This window comes from Oncorhynchus clarkii, chromosome 28, assembly GCF_045791955.1.
Source record: "Oncorhynchus clarkii lewisi isolate Uvic-CL-2024 chromosome 28, UVic_Ocla_1.0, whole genome shotgun sequence".
NCBI classification, from domain to species: Eukaryota; Metazoa; Chordata; class Actinopteri; order Salmoniformes; family Salmonidae; genus Oncorhynchus; species Oncorhynchus clarkii.
In genome coordinates, this window is record NC_092174.1 from 41,935,609 (window position 1) to 41,956,031 (window position 20,423).

Here is a 20,423-nt window from a genome sequence, read left to right on the forward strand (position 1 = left end):
GCGCACAGTTCCGTCTCTGAGTATACCAAACGGATGTTTGCGTTCAGATATTTATATCCCTTATAATATCGTTGTGTTGTATCTATGCAGACCTATGCTGAAACATTGTTAATGTGACAGGCCTCACGTCTACAGAGGGAGATTACCCGAAAGGTCGGCTCGTTAACGTTAGTTTACCAAAGAGAGTCGACTGAAACTGACTTGATTGCACGGTGATAATGGTGGGTTGGTGTGCTGTACCGGGTTGTAACACACAGGAAGATGAAGATATTCTTTATCATTGCTTGCCGGCGAATGATGTGCAAAGATGCAGACGATGGTTAGCAGCCATACAAAAGGATGTCAATTTACCAATGGAAAGGCATAAATATTTCTTAGTGTGTGAACACCACTTCAGACCAGAGGAATATGAAAATGATTTGATGGCAGAGACGATGGGCGCCAAACATAAGAAAAAGCTCAAATCCACCGCGATTCCCACCATATTTCCATGGAATGATTACATTTTGAAGAGAATTCAGCCACACAGAAAACATTTGAATGCGACCGGAAGTGAAATGTTTCTGGTAGGTTTGCGAAATCCCCTGAGAAACCCTTCCACCAAAACGGGACGTTAGTGCTCCCATTGCGGAAAATTCGGCTTGCTAAACATAACGTTTTTGTTAATTTTTTTCCCAAAGACTCAATTTCCCAGTATTTTGGTCCAATTAAAATGTATCATCTGTGTCATAGTTTTCATTATCAAACATGCCAGCGCGGTTTATCAACAACAGCGCTTGTAATGTAGTACTTGCAAATATACTAGTGCAGTGTTGTGATGCAGGTCTGATACATATGCTTAAACTTTTAGCATCATAGAATTAGGAATTAGAATTCCAGAATGGACAAACTACATTACATTGTCAAAAGTATGTGGACACCTGCTTGTTGAACATCTCATTATTCCAAAATCATGGAGCTTAATATAGAGTTGATTTTCCCCGGTATAACAGCCTCCACTCTTCTGGGGAAGGTTTTCCACTAGATGCTGGAACATTGCAGCAGGGACTTGCTTCCATTCAGCCACGAGCATTAATGAGGTTGATCATTGATGTGGAGCGATTAGACCTGGGTCGCAGCCAGCGTTCCAATTCATCCCAAAGGTGTTCAATGGAGTTGAGGTCAGGGCTCTGTGAAGGCCAGTCAAGTTCTTCCACACCGATCTCGACAAACCATTTCTGTATGGACCTCCCTTCATGTACTAGGGCATTGTCATGCTGAAACAGGAAAGGGCCTTTCCCAAACTGTTGCCACAAAGTTGGAAACACAGAATCATCTAGAATGTAATTGTATGCTGTAAGCCTTAAGATTTAGCCTGCCAGTTTCAATGGAATCATTCCACACATCTTTTCAAATTAATTGCCAAATGTGCCAACAATGCAGTCAATCCACAGCTATACCAGAGAGGAAGTGGCGAAACGAGAGGTTTCACTCGCCTCAATCTGCCCAGAATACATGTAAACTCAATGCCTATGGGCTTATTTTTGAACCTAAGCTTGTTGCTTTTGGGACAACAACCCCCATTGTTAGGGCGGAGACATGAGCATTTGGTTACCAATGTCATTATATAGAGATTTCAGGCTATACACACTGGCTGAAATCAGTTGATGTTAGGGTTTAGACAAGTTTTAAATGCAACAAGTTCTGATATTGTATCATATTATAAACTGCATGGTTCGAGCCCTGAATGTTGATTTGGCTGACAGCTGTGGTATATGAGACCATGGGTGTGACAAAACATTTATATTTACTGATCTAATTATGTTTGTAACCAGTTTATAGCAATAAGGCACCTCAGAGGGTTGTGGTATATAACCAATATACCACGGTTGAGGGCTGTGTCCAGGCACCTCAAGAGGGTTGTGGTATACAACCAATATACCACGGTTGAGGGCTGTGTCCAGGCACCTCAGAGGGTTGTGGTATATAACCAATATACCACGGTTGAGGGCTGTGTCCAGGCACCTCAAAGGGTTGTGGTATACAACCAATATACCACGGTTAAGGGCTGTGTCCAGGCACTCCCTCATGGCCTTATTGCTTAATTTCACACCTTTCCAAGAAAACCAACATTGATACTGTTTACATACTGTATATTTTAGAGGAAATGTATAAAGAAAATTGGTATAAAACCTGTATAAACTGTATTTATACTTATATGACAATATTTTAAGGTGACAAAGGTTCTGTAATATCACATGCCTAACTTTTATTTTCCTGCATAAATAGAAAGCATGAAATGCATCACCTAGGCCTTTACGGTCAGTGCTATCCAGCATCCTTGGGACATCCCTATCCTAAACCCTAACCTTATCCCTTACCCTAACCCTTACTTAACCTTAACCCCATTTTAATATGTTAACTTCAATGGGGTAGGGACGTCCCAAGTATTCCACATAGCACGGCCTTTACTGCGTTCATTCCTATTAGACTGGTTTGGATTTCTCCCCAAAATGGCTTCTATTATCATACCATTCTGGAACTTTGTAGGTTTATGACACAGCCCCTCTAGTAATTTAATATACAATCTCTATGGGTAGCACACATGGAGAATGTTATCACAACTCTCCCTCCTTTTCTCTTGTCCCCATTGTAGAGTGCAGTTGGCAGACTTGGTGCCAAACCAAAATGTGAGCCTGGTACAACAACAACAACAGGAGCAGCATCCCAGATGTCAACATCGGTGGTCCAACAACCTGCTGTAGTTCCTGTTGCTTTTTCAACACAGACTGTGAAGGTCAGACTACAGCCTCTTGCTCGTATGCATTTGCAATAAGTCCCCCAATAATATGCTTAAAATGCACAGTGTTGTTGCAGGTCTGATATCCTTAAAGCATGGTAGTGTAGCATATGGGGAACTGCGAAACTCACTCCTAATCCTGTAGTGTCACCCCTTGCGCCGTTGAAGAAGGCCGTTTTTGGTGGCGCATGGATTGTAACGCATCACAAAGGCGACCACGTGTTTGTGAGGAAGAGGTCCTGACTTCCCCCTGAATTAGCAAGCAGCGTGGTATTTTTTACAGTAGCATGCATGGAGAATGGCCGCTGTGTTTATGACATCTTTCCCTCCTTTTTCTCTTGTCCCCATTGTAGAGTGCAGTTGGCAGACTTGGTGCCAAACCAAAATGTGAGCCTGGCACAACAACAACAACAACAGGAGCAGCATCCCAGATGTCAACATCGGTGGTCCAACAACCTGCTGTAGTTCCTGTTGCTTTTTCAACACAGACTGTGAAGGTCAGACTGCAGCTTCTTGTGTATATGCATTTGCAATGAGTTGCCTAAAAATATGCTTAGAATGCACAGTGAAAAACTGAAATAAGGGCAATAGGAAACATAAAAAATAACTCACAATCTACAGCAATCCTTTAAGTGGAGCACATTTTTTTATTTTTTATACTTAGGATGTTTAATAAGTGACAACATACAGAACTTTATTCCATTACTCAACAATATGAAAGCAGATCTAATTAAATGTAATAATCTTACAGGTAAAATTCAACCTCTTCATAATGGCATGGCTGACAAAGGTTTAGTATTTATTTGAGATATTACCAACTACCCCATCAAAGACATTCTTTAAAAAGTATACTTGGTCATATTTAAATGGGCCAATCAAATGCATAGAATAAAACATTTTTTAAAAAGGAAAGTTTTACATCTTCCTAAGTTTGAAGATGGTTTTAACCTGCATACAGTATAGTTAAATGCACTAACGTGGAACAATGGGTACATATTGAAGATGGGTTTAACCTCCCAGACTTGTATCAGCTCTCCACCCAGGGCTTTTACTTGCTACATACAGTATAGTTAAACGCACTAACGTGGAACAATGGGTACATATTGAAGATGGGTTTAACCTCCCAGACTTGTATCAACTCTCCACCCAGGGCTTTTACTTGCTACATACAGTATAGTTAAACGCACTAATGTGGAACAATGGGTACATATTGAAGATGGGTTTAACCTCCCAGACTTGTATCAACTCTCCACCCAGGGCTTTTACTTGCTGCATACAGTATAGTTAAATGCACTAACGTGGAACAATGGGTACATATTGAAGATGGGTTTAACCTCCATACAGTATAGTTAAACACACTAACGTGGAACAATGGGTACATATTGAAGATGGGTTTAACCTCCATACAGTATAGTTAAACTCACTAATGTGGAACAATGGGTACATATTGAAGATGGGTTTAACCTCCCAGACTTGTATCAGCTCTCCACCCAGGGTACAGTATAGTTAAACGCACTAATGTGGAACAATGGGTACATATTGAAGATGGGTTTAACCTCCCAGACTTGTATCAACTCTCCACCCAGGGCTTTTACTTGCTGCATACAGTATAGTTAAATGCACTAAAGTGGAACAATGGGTACATATTGAAGATGGGTTTAACCTCCATACAGTATAGTTAAACACACTAATGTGGAACAATGGGTACATATTGAAGATGGGTTTAACCTCCATACAGTATAGTTAAACTCACTAATGTGGAACAATGGGTACATATTGAAGATGGGTTTAACCTCCCAGACTTGTATCAGCTCTCCACCCAGGGCTTTTACTCTCTGCATACAGTATAGTTAAAAGCACTAACGTGGAACAATGGGTACATATATTGAAGATGATCATTCTCACCCCCCAGAATCTTTTCACGTGTCTGTTTTCAAAGGATAAAGCTAAGAACATGAACAACTTCATAGTTAAGAACACTATAACAATATGGAAGAAAATTAAACGTATTTTATAAGAACCAATATCACTTCCTAAAAACGCAACCTTATGAAACAGTCCTTGGGTAGCTTTTCAGAATTCAAAGATAAATTGGTCCACATGGAAAACTAAAGGCATAGAAAGCGGAAATGCCTTGGCAACAGGAAATACATTTATTTCCATGACAAAACTAATAAGTAATTTTGGACTGACTAATGTAGATAGTTTAAACTTAAAAGTTACATATTACAACATTTTGATTTGACATTTTTTGGACATCAGAGCAAACTTGAGGGAATCTTATTTGAGTCAGAAAATGATGTTCAGATGATTAGGTTATATTTACAAAACCTTGCAGAGAGCAAATCTAACAGACAATCTCTTAGGGAAAAAAAATAACTATTGGAACCAAGACTTAAAAATAACTGATGTTGGCACAAGATGGAGGGAAAGTTGGAGCAGAACTAACGAAATTACAGTTAAGGAAAATGTAAGCTGCAGTATAAACTAATGTATATAATTGATTATAAACTGGGTGATTCGAGCCCTGAATGCTGATTGGACCAATCAGACCGTATAGCACCGGTATGACAAAATATGTATTTTTACTGCTCTAATTACGTTGGTAACCAGTTTATAGTAGCAGTAAGGCACCTCGGGGGTTTGTGGTATATGGCCAATATACCACGGCTAAGGGCTGTATCCAGGCACTCTGCGATACGTCGTGCGTAACAACAGCCCTTAGCCGTGGTATATTGGCCACATACCACAACCCCCCCCCCCCCCCATGTCTTAGAGCTTAATTATACAAGTGACAAAGTTCACAAATTCTACAGCACAATGGCAGAGTCATGTCTTAAGTGTAAAACTAATAATGACTCAATAATCAATGCTTTCTGGGAATGATATGAAGTCCGGAAGTTGTGGGCGGAGCTAGAAAGTTGTCCGTCAGAAGTATTTCAATGTAAATGTGCTTTTAATCCGTCTGTCTGCATATTTCAAGACATGGCATATGGGGGTGTAGTGAGATACCCGGTGGGTTGGATGATTCTCTTTTCATCACTCATCTTGAAAAAACAAACTTGGAAATCAATCAATCCGCCATCATTAACACAATGAAAAATTTAATTATTATCTAAATGTTGAAAGTGCGTGGGCTATGGAGAGAAACAAAATGGTGCAGTTTCAAGTCATATGGCAAACAATAATGCAGGCACTAGGGATGGGGGGTGTGGCCAGGCACTAGGGATGGGGGGTGTGGCCAGGCACTAGGGATGGGGGGTGTGGCCAGGCACTAGGGATGGGGGGTGTGGCCAGGCACTAGGGATGGGGGGTGTGGCCAGGCACTAGGGATGGGGGGTGTGGCCAGGCACTAGGGATGGGGGGTGTGGCCAGGCACTAGGGATGGGGGGGATTGTGGCCAGGCACGAGGGATATGGGGGGTGTGGCCAGGCACGAGGGATATGGGGGGTGGTGTGGCCAGGCACGAGGGATGGGGGGATGGTGTGGCCAGGCACGAGGGATGGGGGGATTGTGGCCAGGCACGAGGGATGGCCAGGCACGGGGATGGGGGGGTGTGGCCAGGCACGAGGGATGGGGGGGTGGTGTGGCCAGGCACGAGGGATGGGGGGGTGTGGCCAGGCACGAGGGATGGGGGATTGTGGCCAGGCACGAGGGATGGGGGGGTGTGGCCAGGCACGAGGGATGGGGGGTGTGGCCAGGCACTAGGGATGGGCAAAGGAGACGTAGTCGTTGTTCATGTGTGTATGTTTTGTCTTTGGTGTAAAAAATAAAAAGACAAATGAAAAATATAAACAAATCAAAAGACAGCGTTGTGTTGCAGGTCTGATATCCTTAAAGCAATGGGAGTGTAGCAGATGAGGAACTGTGAAAGTCCCTAATCAGCCTTGAAGTGTTTCCCCCTGTGCAATAGAAGGCCTTTTCCAAAAGCACAATGGGTTGGAAGGCTTCACCAGGGAGGTCATGTATGTTTGCAAAGCAGAGGACCGGAGTTTGAAACTTGGTATCAAGGGGGAGCTGGACTCGCTAATAGCAAGCAGTGGGACGTCCTTTATAATGTTGCCGTTGGACTCTGGATCTGCAGTTGTGCTTAGCTCAACCTCTTGGTCGCTGTGGAGTGATTGTGGGGGGGGGGACTCACTCCACAGTCTTGAAGTGCCACCCCTTTCTTCTCTCCTCTCCTCAGGTGGGTACAGCTACTAAACCACATATCAATGGAACTGGAAACTCACTCCACAGTCTTGAAGTGTCACCCTTTTACGCCACTGAAGAAGGCCTTTTTTCGGTGGCGCAATGGGTTATGTGTGTTACAACATCTCTCCCTCCTTTTCTCTTGTCCCCATTGTAGAGGGCAGTTGGCAGACTTGGTGCCAAACCAAAATATGAGCCTGGTACCACAACAACAGGAGCAGCATCCCAGATGTCAACATCGGTGGTCCAACAACCTGCTGTAGTTCCTGTTGCTTTTTCAACACAGACTGTGAAGGTCAGACAGCAACCTAACAATTTAAAAGATTTTACTGAGTTACAGTTCATATACAGTGGGGCGAAAAAGTATTTAGTCAGCCACCAATTGTGCAAGTTCTCCCACTTAAAAAGATGAGGCCTGTAATTTTCATCATAGGTACACTTCAACTATGACAGACAAAATTAGAAAGAAAATCCAGAAAATCACATTGTAGGATTTTTAATGAATTTATTTGCAAATTATGGTGGAAAATAAGTATTTGGTCAATAACAAAAGTTTATCTCAATACTTTGTTATATACCCTTTGTTGGCAATGACAGAGGTCAAATGTTTTCTGTAAGTCTTCACAAGGTTTTCACACACTGTTGCTGGTATTTTGGCCCATTCCTCCATGCAGATCTCCTCTAGAGCAGTGATGTTTTGGGGCTGTTACTGGGCAACACAGACTTTCAACTCCCTCCAAAGATTTTCTATGGGGTTGAGATCTGGAGACTGGCTAGGCCACTCCATGACCTTGAAATGCTTCTTACGAAGCCAATCCTTCGTTGCCCGGGCAGTGTGTTTGGGATCATTGTCATGCTGAAAGACCCAGCCACGTTTCATCTTCAATGCCCTTGCTGATGGAAGGAGTTTTCACTCAAAATCTCATGATACATGGCCCCATTCATTCTTTTCTTTACACGGATCAGTCGTCCTGGTCCCTTTGCAAAAAAAACAGCCCCAAAGCATGATGTTTCCACCCCCATGCTTCACAGTAGGTATGGTGTTCTTTGGATGCAACTCAGCATTCTTTGTCCTCCAAACACGACAAGTTGAGTTTTTACCAAAAAGTTATATTTTGTCATATGGTCAGATGAAACCATTCTCCCAATCTTCTTCTGGATCATCCAAATGCTCTCTAGCAAACTTCAGACGGGCCTGGACATGTACTGGCTTAAAGAAGTTGTTACAGGTCTGTGAGAGCTAGAAATCTTGCTTGTTTGTAGGTGACCAAATACTTATTTTCCACCATAATTTGCAAATAAATTCATAAAAAATCCTACAATGTGATTTTCTGGATTTTTTTCTCTCATTTTGTCTGTCATAGTTGAAGTGTACCTATTATGAAAAGTACAGGCCTCTCTCGTCTTTTTAAGTGGGAGAACTTGCACAATTGGTGGCTGACTAAATACTTTTTTGCCCCACTGTATATGAACTGTAACTCAGTAAAATCTTTTAAATTGTTACATTTTGCGTTTAATATTCTTGTTCATTGTACAATAAGAAGAATTTTAGATTTGTGTTTACAAAACGCAGTAAGATATTTATTATGTGCTTTTATTCTGTTTTTTTTCCTGCATGTGTACTAAGCCGGTAAAACCGTAAATCCCGGGATGAGAGAAAGACGGTTAGATGATCTGTATACTGCCCAACCCTAAACAGCTTCCCCAATCTTAACCATAATTGTGGAAAATGTATAATTTAGGAAATATCAGCTTCCAGGGACAATTTTAACCCTACACCCTCTTGCTCATATGCATTTGCCACCATTCCTCTAAAAATATGCTTAGAATACAGTGTTAAAATAATACAAAATATTTTAACCTTTATTTAACTAGGCAAGTCAGTTGATAACAAACTTATTTACACTGACGGCCTACACCGGCCAAACCCAGATGACGCTGGGCCAATTGTGCGCCGCCATATGGGACTCCCAATCACGGCCGGATGTGATACAGCCTGGATTTGCAGTGTTGCAGGTGTAATCTGAGTAAACCATGGTAGCATGCATGGAGAATGTCCACTGTGTTATCACAACTCTCCCTCCTTTTTCTATTGTCCCCATTATAGAGTGCAGTTGGCAGACTTGGTGCCAAACCAAAATGTGAGCCTGGCACAACAACAACAACAGGAGCAGCATCCCAGATGTCAACATCAGTGGTCCAACAACCTGCTGTAGTTCCTGTTGCTTTTTCAACACAGACTGTGAAGGTCAGACTGCAACCTTTTGTGTAAATGCATTTGCAATGAGTCCCCAATAATATGCTAAGAATTATGGTAGAAAATTCCCAGGTTTTCCAGAAATCCCGGTATGAGGTTTCCAGGATTTTCTGCTTCTTCTCCCTCTTGATTCTGTAAATCTTCCACCTTCTGGAATTCTGATTTTCTGGAAACCCAGAGAATTGGGGAAAGTTCCCAGAAGTTTGCAACCCTTCTTAGAATATACAGTGTTGTGTTGCAGGTCGAATATTCTTGACACATGGTAGCATGCATGGAAAATGACAGCTGTGTTGTTGTGAAAACACCCCCCTCCCTTTGTTCCTCTCATTGTAGAGTGCAGTTGGCAGACTTGCTAGTTGGCAGACAACAACATCATCAGGATCCCGACGGTATCAAACTTATAAAGAAGCAAAAGTAAGTAACAGTAACACTGTAACAGTATAACTTTAGACCGTCCCCTCGCCCATACCCGGGCGCGAACCAGGGACCCTCTGCACACATCAACAACAGTCACCCACGAAGCATCGTTACCCATCGCTCCACAAAAAATCTATTAAATGACAAATTCCAGCCACAATCCTTTTTACCTTTTGTCTGTTCTGTGTGGATGGAAAATACGCAACTACACATTTTCTTATGGCTCTTTTTATTCTAATGTAGGTCAGTCTTCGTGTCGGCCTATCGCTACGAACAAGAGTACTTACCGGACCTTGGGAGACAGTTGCAGATAATTTAGCGCGAGGTCGTTTCAAAGCTATCCCTAAAAACCTAATGGCAATCCCTGGCCTGGGCCACGCCATGTTGGAGGAAGTGCTGAAGCTGGTAACTAAAGAATGCGTCACTTTAGTTTCTATGCGTTTCAACTCAGTACTACGCCAGACTAGTCCCCTTTCAATTAAAACCTTCAACTGGACCACTGTGACCGATGAGTGGAGGAACTCGGCTCCGACCTTCTTCCGGTTTCTATCCACTAGTTCAGCTACAGCGGGCTTGAATCCAAACACAACCAAATCACCAAAAAGTTCTATGGTGGCCATGGCTGGTGCCTTATTACTTAGGGCTCGTTCAAAGAATATGTGTGCAGCCATGTACAGGACCTCAATGTTGCTACGGCAACGACGAACCAGGACGAGATGCCAAAACAAGCTTGCAAAAATGGGAGTTTGCGTTTCAAGTCACAGTAGCTTAACAAAGAGGAGAGACATTACACTGTCTTATGATAAAGACGTAGCTGCCTGCCATACCCGAACCGCAGTTGAAGACCAACCAATAAGCCTACTGACCAGCCCAGCCCATTCAATGGTGAGTAGAGATTACCATTCGGTATGTTTTCCTAAATGTGACTACATACAGTGTCTGAAGAAAGTATTCACACCCCTTGAATTTTTTTTTGTCTCTACATTTTGTAGTGTTACAGCTTGAATTTAAAATGGATTCAATTAAGATTGTGTGTCACTAGCCTACACACGATACCTCATTATGTCAAGGTGGAATTATGTTTTTGAGTATTCAAACCCTTTTGTTATGGAAAGCCTAAATAAGTTCAAGAGTAAAAATGTGCTTTTAACAAGTCACATAATAAGTTGCATGGACTCACCCTGTGTCCAATAATAGTGTTTAACATGATTTTTGAATGACTACCTCATCTCTGTACCCCACACATACAATTATCTGTACGGTCCTTCATCTCTGTACCCCACACATACTGTAAGGTCCTTCATCTCTGTACCCCACACATATAATAATTATCTGTAAGGTTCATCAGTCGAGAAGTGAATTTCAAACACAGATTCAACCACAAAGACCAGGGAGGTTTTCCAATGATTCGCAAAGAAGGGCACCTGTTGGTAAATGGGTAAAAAATACAAATAAATTGACATTGAATATCCCTTTGAGCATGGTAGAGTTATTAATTACACTTTGGATTGTGGGATTTCACCATGAGGCCAATGGTGACTTTAAAACAGTTAGAGTTTAATGGCTGTGATAGGAGAAAACTGAGGATGGATCAACAACAATGTAGTTACCACAATACGAACCTAATTGACAGAGTGAAGAGAAGGAAGCTTGTACAGAATAAAACATTCTAAAACATGCATCCTGTTTGCAGTAAGGCACTAAGTAAAACTGCCAAAAATATTGCAATGAAAATAACTTTATGTCCTGAATACAAATGTTATGTTTGGGGTAAATCCAATACAACACATTACTGAGTACCCCTCTTCATATTTTCAAGCATAGTGGTGGCTGCATCATGTTATGGGAATGCTTGTCATCGTCAAGGACAAGGGAGTTTTTTAGGATAAAAGGGAAACGGAATAGAGCTAAGCACAGGCAAAATCCTAGAGGAAACATGGTTCAGTCTGCTTTCCAACAGACACTGGGAGATGAATTCACCTTTCAGCAGGACAATAACGTAAAACACAAGGCCAGTTGCTTACCAAGACAACATTTGAATGTTCCTGAGTGGCCTAGTTACAGTTTTTACTTAAATCGTCTTGAAAATCTATGGCAAGACTTGAAAATGGCTTTCTAGCAAATATCAACAACCAATTTGAAAGAGTTTGAAGAATTAAAAATAACATAATGTACAAATATTATACAATCCAGGTGTCCAAAGCTCTTAGAGCCCGGTGTCCAACTCAATCCACAGAGGGCTGAGTGTCTGGGTTTTCACTCCTCCCTTGTACTTAATTGATTAATTATGGTCACCGATTAGATAGGAACTATATAGGTCTTAATTGAACACATTAAAAGAAGAAACCAAAAACCAGCAGACACTCAGCCTTCCATGGAAGGAGTTTGACATCCCTGTCTTAGAGACTTACCCAGAAAGACTCACAGCTGTAATTGTTGCCAAAGGTGATTCTAACATGTATTGACTCAGAGGTGTGTACAAGTGTAAATTAGATTTCTTTATCTTATTTTCACTAAATTTGCAAACATTTCTAAAAACATGTTTTCAATTAGTCTTTGAGGGATTGTGTGTAGATGGGTGAGAGAAAATCAATGTAATCCATTTTGAAATCAGGCTGTAACACAACAAAATGTAGAATAAGTCATCGGGTATGAATGCTTTCTGAAGGCCCTGTATATAGTTGTAGCATTATTCCACAGTGTATTCTTCCCCAGTCGTTTCAGCAGACAGACCCTTCCATCATGACTATACTTTATGTATACTATACTATACTTTACTAAAATGGTGGTTTTAGGGTTGTGGCGATATCGAGATATATGATTATTTATTTATTTTCCACCAAAGAAAACACGAAGCATGCCAAACTCTATGGTCCTTTTTTAAAACCTGCTTTATATCAAAATGTGTGCTATAGCTTGGAAAATAAACTCTTAGACTCTTAGTGACAACATAATATTATTTCCAACATTAGGACTGATTTCCTCAGGAAAATTAAAACCGCTTCAATCTTTTGTTTCCTTGCCACGATACCTCGGAGTATCGCGATACTGGTATCGTCACAACCCAAGTAGCTATTTTTAGACCCGTTGACAGTGACTGAGAAGTGCTCCATTTTTAGTTTGCACTTTTCAGTTTGCACTTTTGGGACTATTCCATTGGTTCTTTCCATTGCACTGGTTAATAACTGCACATATGTTCTACATGTATACAGATGCCACCTTTGCCACTGGAGGATGGCGATACCGGTTGGTCTGGAGAGAGTGTAGCAGAGACTACTGTTGTGTTGCCGGGCAGTGACGATGAAGATGCCGCTGCGCTGACGGATGAGGAGTTCTGGCAGTTCTCCAGGGAGCAGGATGAAGATGAGGATGATGAGGATGAAAAGGAGAACAAGACTGCATACAGGAAGTCAGTCCAGCAGAAACAGGGAAAACAGGTGAGATTTTTTGATGGAATGAATATCTGGAATGCAACCAAATCAGTAGACAGTTGTAACTGGTCATTACTATACAGAGGGAGGGAGGGTGTATCAGGGAGGGAGGGTGTATCAGGGAGGAGGGTGTATCAGGGAGGGAAGGAGGGAGGGTGTATCAGGGAGGGAAGGAGGGAGGGTGTATCAGGGAGGGAAGGAGGGAGGGTGTATCAGGGAGGGAGGGAGGGAGGGAGGGGGTATCAGGGAGGGAGGGAGGGGGTATCAGGGAGGGAGGGAGGGAGGGAGGGAGAGGGTATCAGGGAGGGAGGGAGGGAGGGAGGGAGGGAGGGAGGGGGTATCAGGGAGGGAGGGAGAGGGTATCAGGGAGGGAAGGAAGGGGGGGTATCAGGGCGGGAAGGAAGGAGGGAGGGGGTATCAAGTAGGGAGGGAGGGAAGGAAGGTGGGAGAGGCTATCAGGGAGGGAGGGAGGGAGAGGCTATCAGGGAGGGAGGGAGAGGCTATCAGGGAAGGAGGGTATATCAAGGGGGTTTGGTTGAGGACTAACTATTTTATGATGTTCAGAATGATTGAAATTGACTCCAGATCTGTCCACACAGCTCTCTGCGAAGAAGTTCTTCAAAGCGCAAAGGAAAAATAAAGGTTTGTGAAACAATTTAACTAATGATATTCGTTAGTAGTGTTGTCACGATAGCAACATTCTACTAATGATACGATAACAGGCCAAGTATCACAGGGGGAGAAATTCAGAGTGGTAAAGACTCCTGTTCACCCTGTCCCTCGGACGCTTGTTCCCGTTTCCTAAACGTTACGCGAACGTGCTAAATGAAAAACCTGGCACTGATATTCACACTTCTATTGAATACAACACGTTTTAAATGTAACTTCACACTGTATACTGAATACTGCATGGAAGGGCTAATTTGTTCATATTTGCAAAGGCCTACCTGTGATTTAGCTGGAGGAATGGGAGGAAGGAATATACACTGCATAATGATCTGTATGTCATTGTGTTAGTCAGGGGACAACACTACATAATGATCTGTATGTCATTGTGTTAGTCAGGGGACAACACTACATAATGATCTGTATGTCATTGTGTCAGTCAGGGGATAACACTACATAATGATCTGTATGTCATTGTGTCAGTCAGGGGACAACACTACATAATGATCTGTATGTCAGTCAGGAGACAACACTACATAATGATATGTATGTCAGTCAGGAGACAACACTACATAATGATCTGTATGTCATTGTGTCAGTCAGGAGACAACACTACATAATGATCTGTATGTCATTGTGTCAGCTAGGGGACAACACTACATAATGATCTGTATGTCATTGTGTCAGCTAGGGGACAACACTACATAATGATCTGTATGTCATTGTGTCAGCTAGGAGACAACACTACATAATGATCTGTATGTCATTGTGTCAGCTAGGAGACACTACATAATGATCTGTATGTCATTGTGTCAGCTAGGGGACAACACTACATAATGATCTGTATGTCATTGTGTCAGTCAGGGGACAACACTACATAATGATCTGAATGTCATTGTGTCAGTCAGGAGACAACACTACATAATGATCTGTATGTCATTGTGTCAGTCAGGGGACAACACTACATAATGATCTGTATGTCAGTCAGGAGACAACACTACATAATGATCTGTATGTCATTGTGTCAGTCAGGAGACAACACTACATAATGATCTGTATGTCATTGTGTCAGTCAGGAGACAACACTACATAATGATCTGTATGTCATTGTGTCAGTCAGGGGACAACACTACATAATGATCTGTATTTCATTGTGTCAGTCAGGGGATAACACTACATAATGATCTGTATGTCATTGTGTCGTCAGGAGACAACACTACATAATGATCTGTATGTCATTGTGTCGGTCAGGAGACAACACTACATAATGATCTGTATGTCAGTCAGGGGACAACACTACATAATGAGCTGTATGTCATTGTGTCAGTCAGGGGATAACACTACATAATGATCTGTATGTCATTGTGTCAGTCAGGAGACAACACTACACAATGATCTGTAAGTCATTGTGTCAGTCAGGAGACAACACTACATAATGATCTGTATGTCATTGTGTCAGTCAGGGGACAACACTACATAATGATCTGTATTTCATTGTGTCAGTCAGGGGATAACACTACATAATGATCTGTGTGTCGTCAGGAGACAACACTACATAATGATCTGTATGTCATTGTGTCGGTCAGGAGACAACACTACATAATGATCTGTATGTCAGTCAGGGGACAACACTACATAATGAGCTGTATGTCATTGTGTCAGTCAGGGGATAACACTACATAATGATCTGTATGTCATTGTGTCAGTCAGGAGACAACACTACACAATGATCTGTAAGTCATTGTGTCAGTCAGGAGACAACACTACATAATGATCTGTATGTCATTGTGTCAGTCAGGAGACAACACTACATAGTGATCTGTATGTCAGTCGGGACAACACTACATAATGATCTGTATGTCATTGTGTCAGTCAGGAGACAACACTACATAATGATCTGTATGTCATTGTGTCAGTCAGGAGACAACACTACATAATGATCTGTATGTCAGTCGGGACAACACTACATAATGATCTGTATGTCATTGTGTCAGTCAGGAGACAACACTACACAATGATCTGTATGTCATTGTGTCAGTCAGGAGACAACACTGCATGAAACCTACTCTTCAATTGGTCAACTAAATTGACGTGAGGACAATATTAACATTACATGTAAGTCAGTTTTTACTAGAGGTCGACCGATTAATCGGAATGGCCGATTTCAAGTTTTAATAACAATTGGAAATCGGTATTTTTGGGCGCCAATTAAAAAAAATATATATATATATATATATTTATTTATTTATATATATATATATATATTTATTTATTTATTTATACCTTTATTTAACTAGGCAAGTCAGTTAAGAACACATTCTTATTTTCAATGACGGCCTAGGAACGGTGGCTTAACTGCCTCGTTCAGGGGCAGAACGACAGATTTTCACCTTGTCAGCTCGGGGGATCCAATCTTGCAACCTTACAGTTAACTAGTCCAACGCAATAACGACCTGCCTCTCTCTCGTTGCACTCCACAAGGAGACTGTTACGCGAATGCAGTAAGCCAAAGTAAGTTGCTAGCTAGCATTAAACTTATCTTATAAAAAACAATCAATCATAATCACTAGTTAACTACACATGGTTGATGATATTACTAGATATTATCTAGCGTGTCCTGCGTTGCATATAATCTGACAGCATACAAGCATACAAGTATCTGACTGAGCGGTGGTTGGCAGAAGCAGGGGTGTAAACATTCATTCAAACAGCCCTTTTGTGCGTTTTGCCAGCAGCTCTTCGTTGTGCGTCAAGCATTGCGCTGTTTATGACTTCAAGCCTATCACTTCCCGAGATGAGGCTGGTTTAACCGAAGTGAAATGGCTAGCTAGTTAGCGCTCGCTAATAGCGTTTCAAATGTCACTCGCTCTGAGCCTTCTAGTACTTGTTCCCCTTGCTATGCATGGGTAACGCTGCTTCGATGGTGGCTGTTGTCGTTGTGTTGCTGGTTCGAGCTCAGGGAGGAGTGAGTTACACTGGCAGCTATGCTGTTACACTGGCAATACTAAAGTGCCTATAAGAAAGTCAAAGGTTAATGAAATACAAATGGTATAGAGGGAAATAGTCCTATAATTCTTATAATAACTACAACCTAAAACTTCTTCCCTGGGAATATTGAAGACTCATGTTAAAAGGAACCACCAGCTTTCATATGTTCTCATGTTCTGAGCAAGGAACTGAAACGTTAGCTTTCTTACATAGCACATATTGCACTTTTACTTTCTTCTCCAACACTTTGTTTTTGCATTATTTAAACCAAATTGAACATGTTTCATTATTTACTTGAGGCTAAATTGATTTTATTGATGTATTATATTAAGTTAAAATAAGTGTTCATTCAGTAGTGTTGTAATTGTCATTATTACAAATACATTATTTTTGTATTTTTTTAAAATCGGCCAATTAATCGGTATCGGCTTTTTTGGTCCTCCATTCGGTATCGGTATCTGCGTTGAAAAATCATAAATCGGGCGACCTCTAGTTTTTACCATGTCCTCTTTGGTCTCTATGAGAGTTCCACATGTTGTATCTGAAAGTGGTGACATGCCTAATGGTGCTAACCAGAGAAATGTCATTGCTATTCCGACTTTGTTTTATTTTCCTAATTGGTATAATTCAATCTTTGAGTCTCCTGTTGTTCTGAAATCTCAAAGTAATCTGATTTGTATTGAAACTCTGTATGATTTTAAATGCAGAAAAGGTTTGACATTTTTACATTTTAATATTTGTAGTTTATTACCTACAATGGATCATGTCAAGATCTGGGCCTCTCAGGCAGACCCTGATATTTTTTTTATTGTATCTGAGACCTGGTTAACTGATAAAACCCTGGCCTCTGAGGTTTCTATGGATGGTTACAATGTGTTTAGGGCTGGTAGGAAAGGCAACGGTGGTGGTGTTTCTATGGATGGTTACAATGTGTTTAGGGCTGGTAGGAAAGGCAACGGTGGTGGTGTTTCTATGGATGGTTACAATGTGTTTAGGGCTGGTAGGAAAGGCAACGGTGGTGGTGTTTCTATGGATGGTTACAATGTGTTTAGGGCTGGTAGGAAAGGCAAAGAGGTGGTTGTGTTGATATTTACACAAGGAATCTTCTTTCTGTGTCTCTGTTATAGGCTACCAACAGTCCTAAACTATATTAATTGTTGGCTTTAAGTCTTCAGTTGGGTTTAAACTAAAAAATAACAGTTATAGGAATCTTATCGTCCAACATCTGTACCTAACTCACTGATTTAATTGCCATTTTTACTACCCCAGAGGTGTTGATCGCCAGAGATTTTAATCTTGCATGGGGAATGCAGGATGCTGACTGTTTAAATGATATTTGTACTAATCTAAATTTGACCCAGCTGATTACAAAGCCCACGCGTCCAAACTTAAAGGCCCCTACAAAATTGACTTTGATTGACCTCATATTTACAAATACTCCAGAGAAATATGCTGGGAGTGGAGTGTTTACTGTGGATATTAGTGACCGCTGTTCCATTGTATGTGTCAGGTGTATACGGATGCCTCGATCCAAACCTCGTTCTATCAAAAAGGAATTTTTAAGATTTCAATTGACAGGCCTTTTTTTTTTATTTTTAGACCTTTATTTTGGTGACTTTGATTGTATTGCACCTATACCTGACCCAGAGTTGGCTCTGAACCACTTCTCAAAGGTTTTCAATTGTGTTGTAGATTAACATGCTCCCTTAAAAAAGAGAATTAAAAATCAGTCTTGCCCTTGGTTCAGTCCAGAGCTATCTGAAGTCATACACAACAGAGATGCTGCCTGGGCCAAAGCTAGATTCACTGACTCGTGGCCCAGACTGGCAGTCTTTTAGGCAATTGAGAAATCTGTGCGTCAAAGTGGTTAAATAAATCAGATTATCATGTTGATTATCACTATCTGAATGTACAGGGACTCGGCTACATTTTGGCTGTTAAAATCACTGAAGGGTTGTGTCTCCTCTTCACTCCCCCCATTAAATTGATTTAGATTCTGGCCCTATTACTGACCAAATTGATATCATTAATGCATTTAATCACCATTTGATCTCTGCAGGCTTTATATTTGAATGTATTTCAAAGCCAGCTTTTGAAAAGAGTAGTTTGGATGTAGACGGTGAAAATCTATTGAATGATACTGAAAATGCCGGTCAGGAGTTTTCTTTTTGGGAAATGCACTGATAAAGAAGTCCTGGAGGCTTTGTTAACATTGTTAACAGGAAGTATTCCAAAATAAAATCCACACATGTGCTGACACTCCATGAGGGTAGGAAAACAAATGATCGTGACAACTATCAAAACACACACCTCCCTCTCTCCCCCTCTCAGGAGCACCAGAAAGAGATTGTTTTATATAGTTAGCCCAATATGAATCCTACCTTTTTGAAGTTACCGGTATACCATGCAACACACACACACACACACACACACGTCTTTACAATACAGTGCATTCGTTAAGTATTCAGACCCATTGACTTTTTCCACATTTTGTTACATTACAGCCTTATTCTAAAATGTGTTTTAAAATGTTTTTTTCCCCCTCGTCAATAACTATATTCATAATGGAAAAACACGTTTTTAGATTACAAAATGTCACATTTACACAAGTATTCAGACCCTTTACTCAGTACTTTGAGGAAGCACCTTTGGCAGCAATTACAGCAGAACAACAGATTTTTACCTTGTCAGCTCAGGGATTCGATCCAGCAACCTTTCGGTTACTGACCCAACGCTCTAACCACTTGGTTATCTGCCGCCCCTATGACGCTACAAGCTTTGCACCCCTGTATTTGAGGAGCTTCTCCCATTCTTCTCTGCACATCTTCTCAAGCTCTGTCAGGTTGGATGGGGAGTGTCGCTGCACAGCTATTTTCAGGTCTCTCCAGAGATCGGGTTCAAGTTCGGGCTCTGGCTGGGCCACTCAAGGACATTCAGAGACTTGTCCGAAAGCCACTCCTGCGTTGTCTTGTCCATGTGATTAGGGTCATTGTCCTGTTAGAAGATTGAACCTTTGCCCCAGTCTGAGGTCCTGAGTTCTCTGGAGCAGGTTTTCATCAAGGATTTCTCTGTATTTTCCTCCGTTCATCTTTGCCTCAATGCTGACTAGTCTACCAGTCCCTGCCGCTGAAAAACATCACCACAGCATGATGCTGCCACCTATGCTTCACCATAGGGATGGTGCCACGTTTCCTCCAGACATTCAGGCCAAAGAGTTCAATCTTGTTTTCATCAGACCAGAGAATCTTGTTTCTCATGGTCTGAGAGTCTATAGGTACCTTTTGGTAAACTCCAAGCGGGCTGTCATGTGCATTTTACTGAGGAGTGGCTTCCGTCTGGGCACTCTACCATAAAGGCCTGATTGGTGGAGTGCTGCAGAGATGGTTGTCCTTCTGGAAGGTTCTCCCATCTCCACAGAGGAACTCTAGAGCTCTGTCAGAGTGACCATCAGGTTCTTGGTCATCTCCCTGACTGAGGCCATTCTCCCCCGATTGCTCTGTTTGGCCGGGCGGCCAGCTCTCTTGCTTTGTCATTATGGGGTATAGTGTAGATTGCTGAAAAAAAGTAGATATAGAATAAGTAATGTAACAAAATGTGGAAAAAGTCAAGGGGTCTGAATACTTTCCGAAGGCATTGTACTTTACACCTTTTTAAATAATATAATTGTTTATTAATGTGTTCACAGTGAACCCTG

General features: G+C 41.5%; 1 protein-coding gene across 1 annotated transcript in view; it reads left to right on the plus strand.

Moving 5' to 3' along the window:
• LOC139387145 (uncharacterized) overlaps positions 1-20,423 on the plus strand; it is a 24,233-nt gene continuing 3,810 nt past the window's right edge. The window contains exons 1-9 of the mRNA XM_071133173.1: positions 1-566; positions 2,636-2,776; positions 3,133-3,276; positions 7,128-7,265; positions 9,078-9,218; positions 9,561-9,641; positions 9,888-10,529; positions 12,857-13,081; positions 13,675-13,717. Of these exons, the coding sequence (XP_070989274.1) occupies positions 219-566; positions 2,636-2,776; positions 3,133-3,276; positions 7,128-7,265; positions 9,078-9,218; positions 9,561-9,641; positions 9,888-10,529; positions 12,857-13,081; positions 13,675-13,717 (1,903 nt within the window). The 5' untranslated portion in view covers positions 1-218. The remainder of the gene's footprint in view (positions 567-2,635; positions 2,777-3,132; positions 3,277-7,127; positions 7,266-9,077; positions 9,219-9,560; positions 9,642-9,887; positions 10,530-12,856; positions 13,082-13,674; positions 13,718-20,423) is intronic.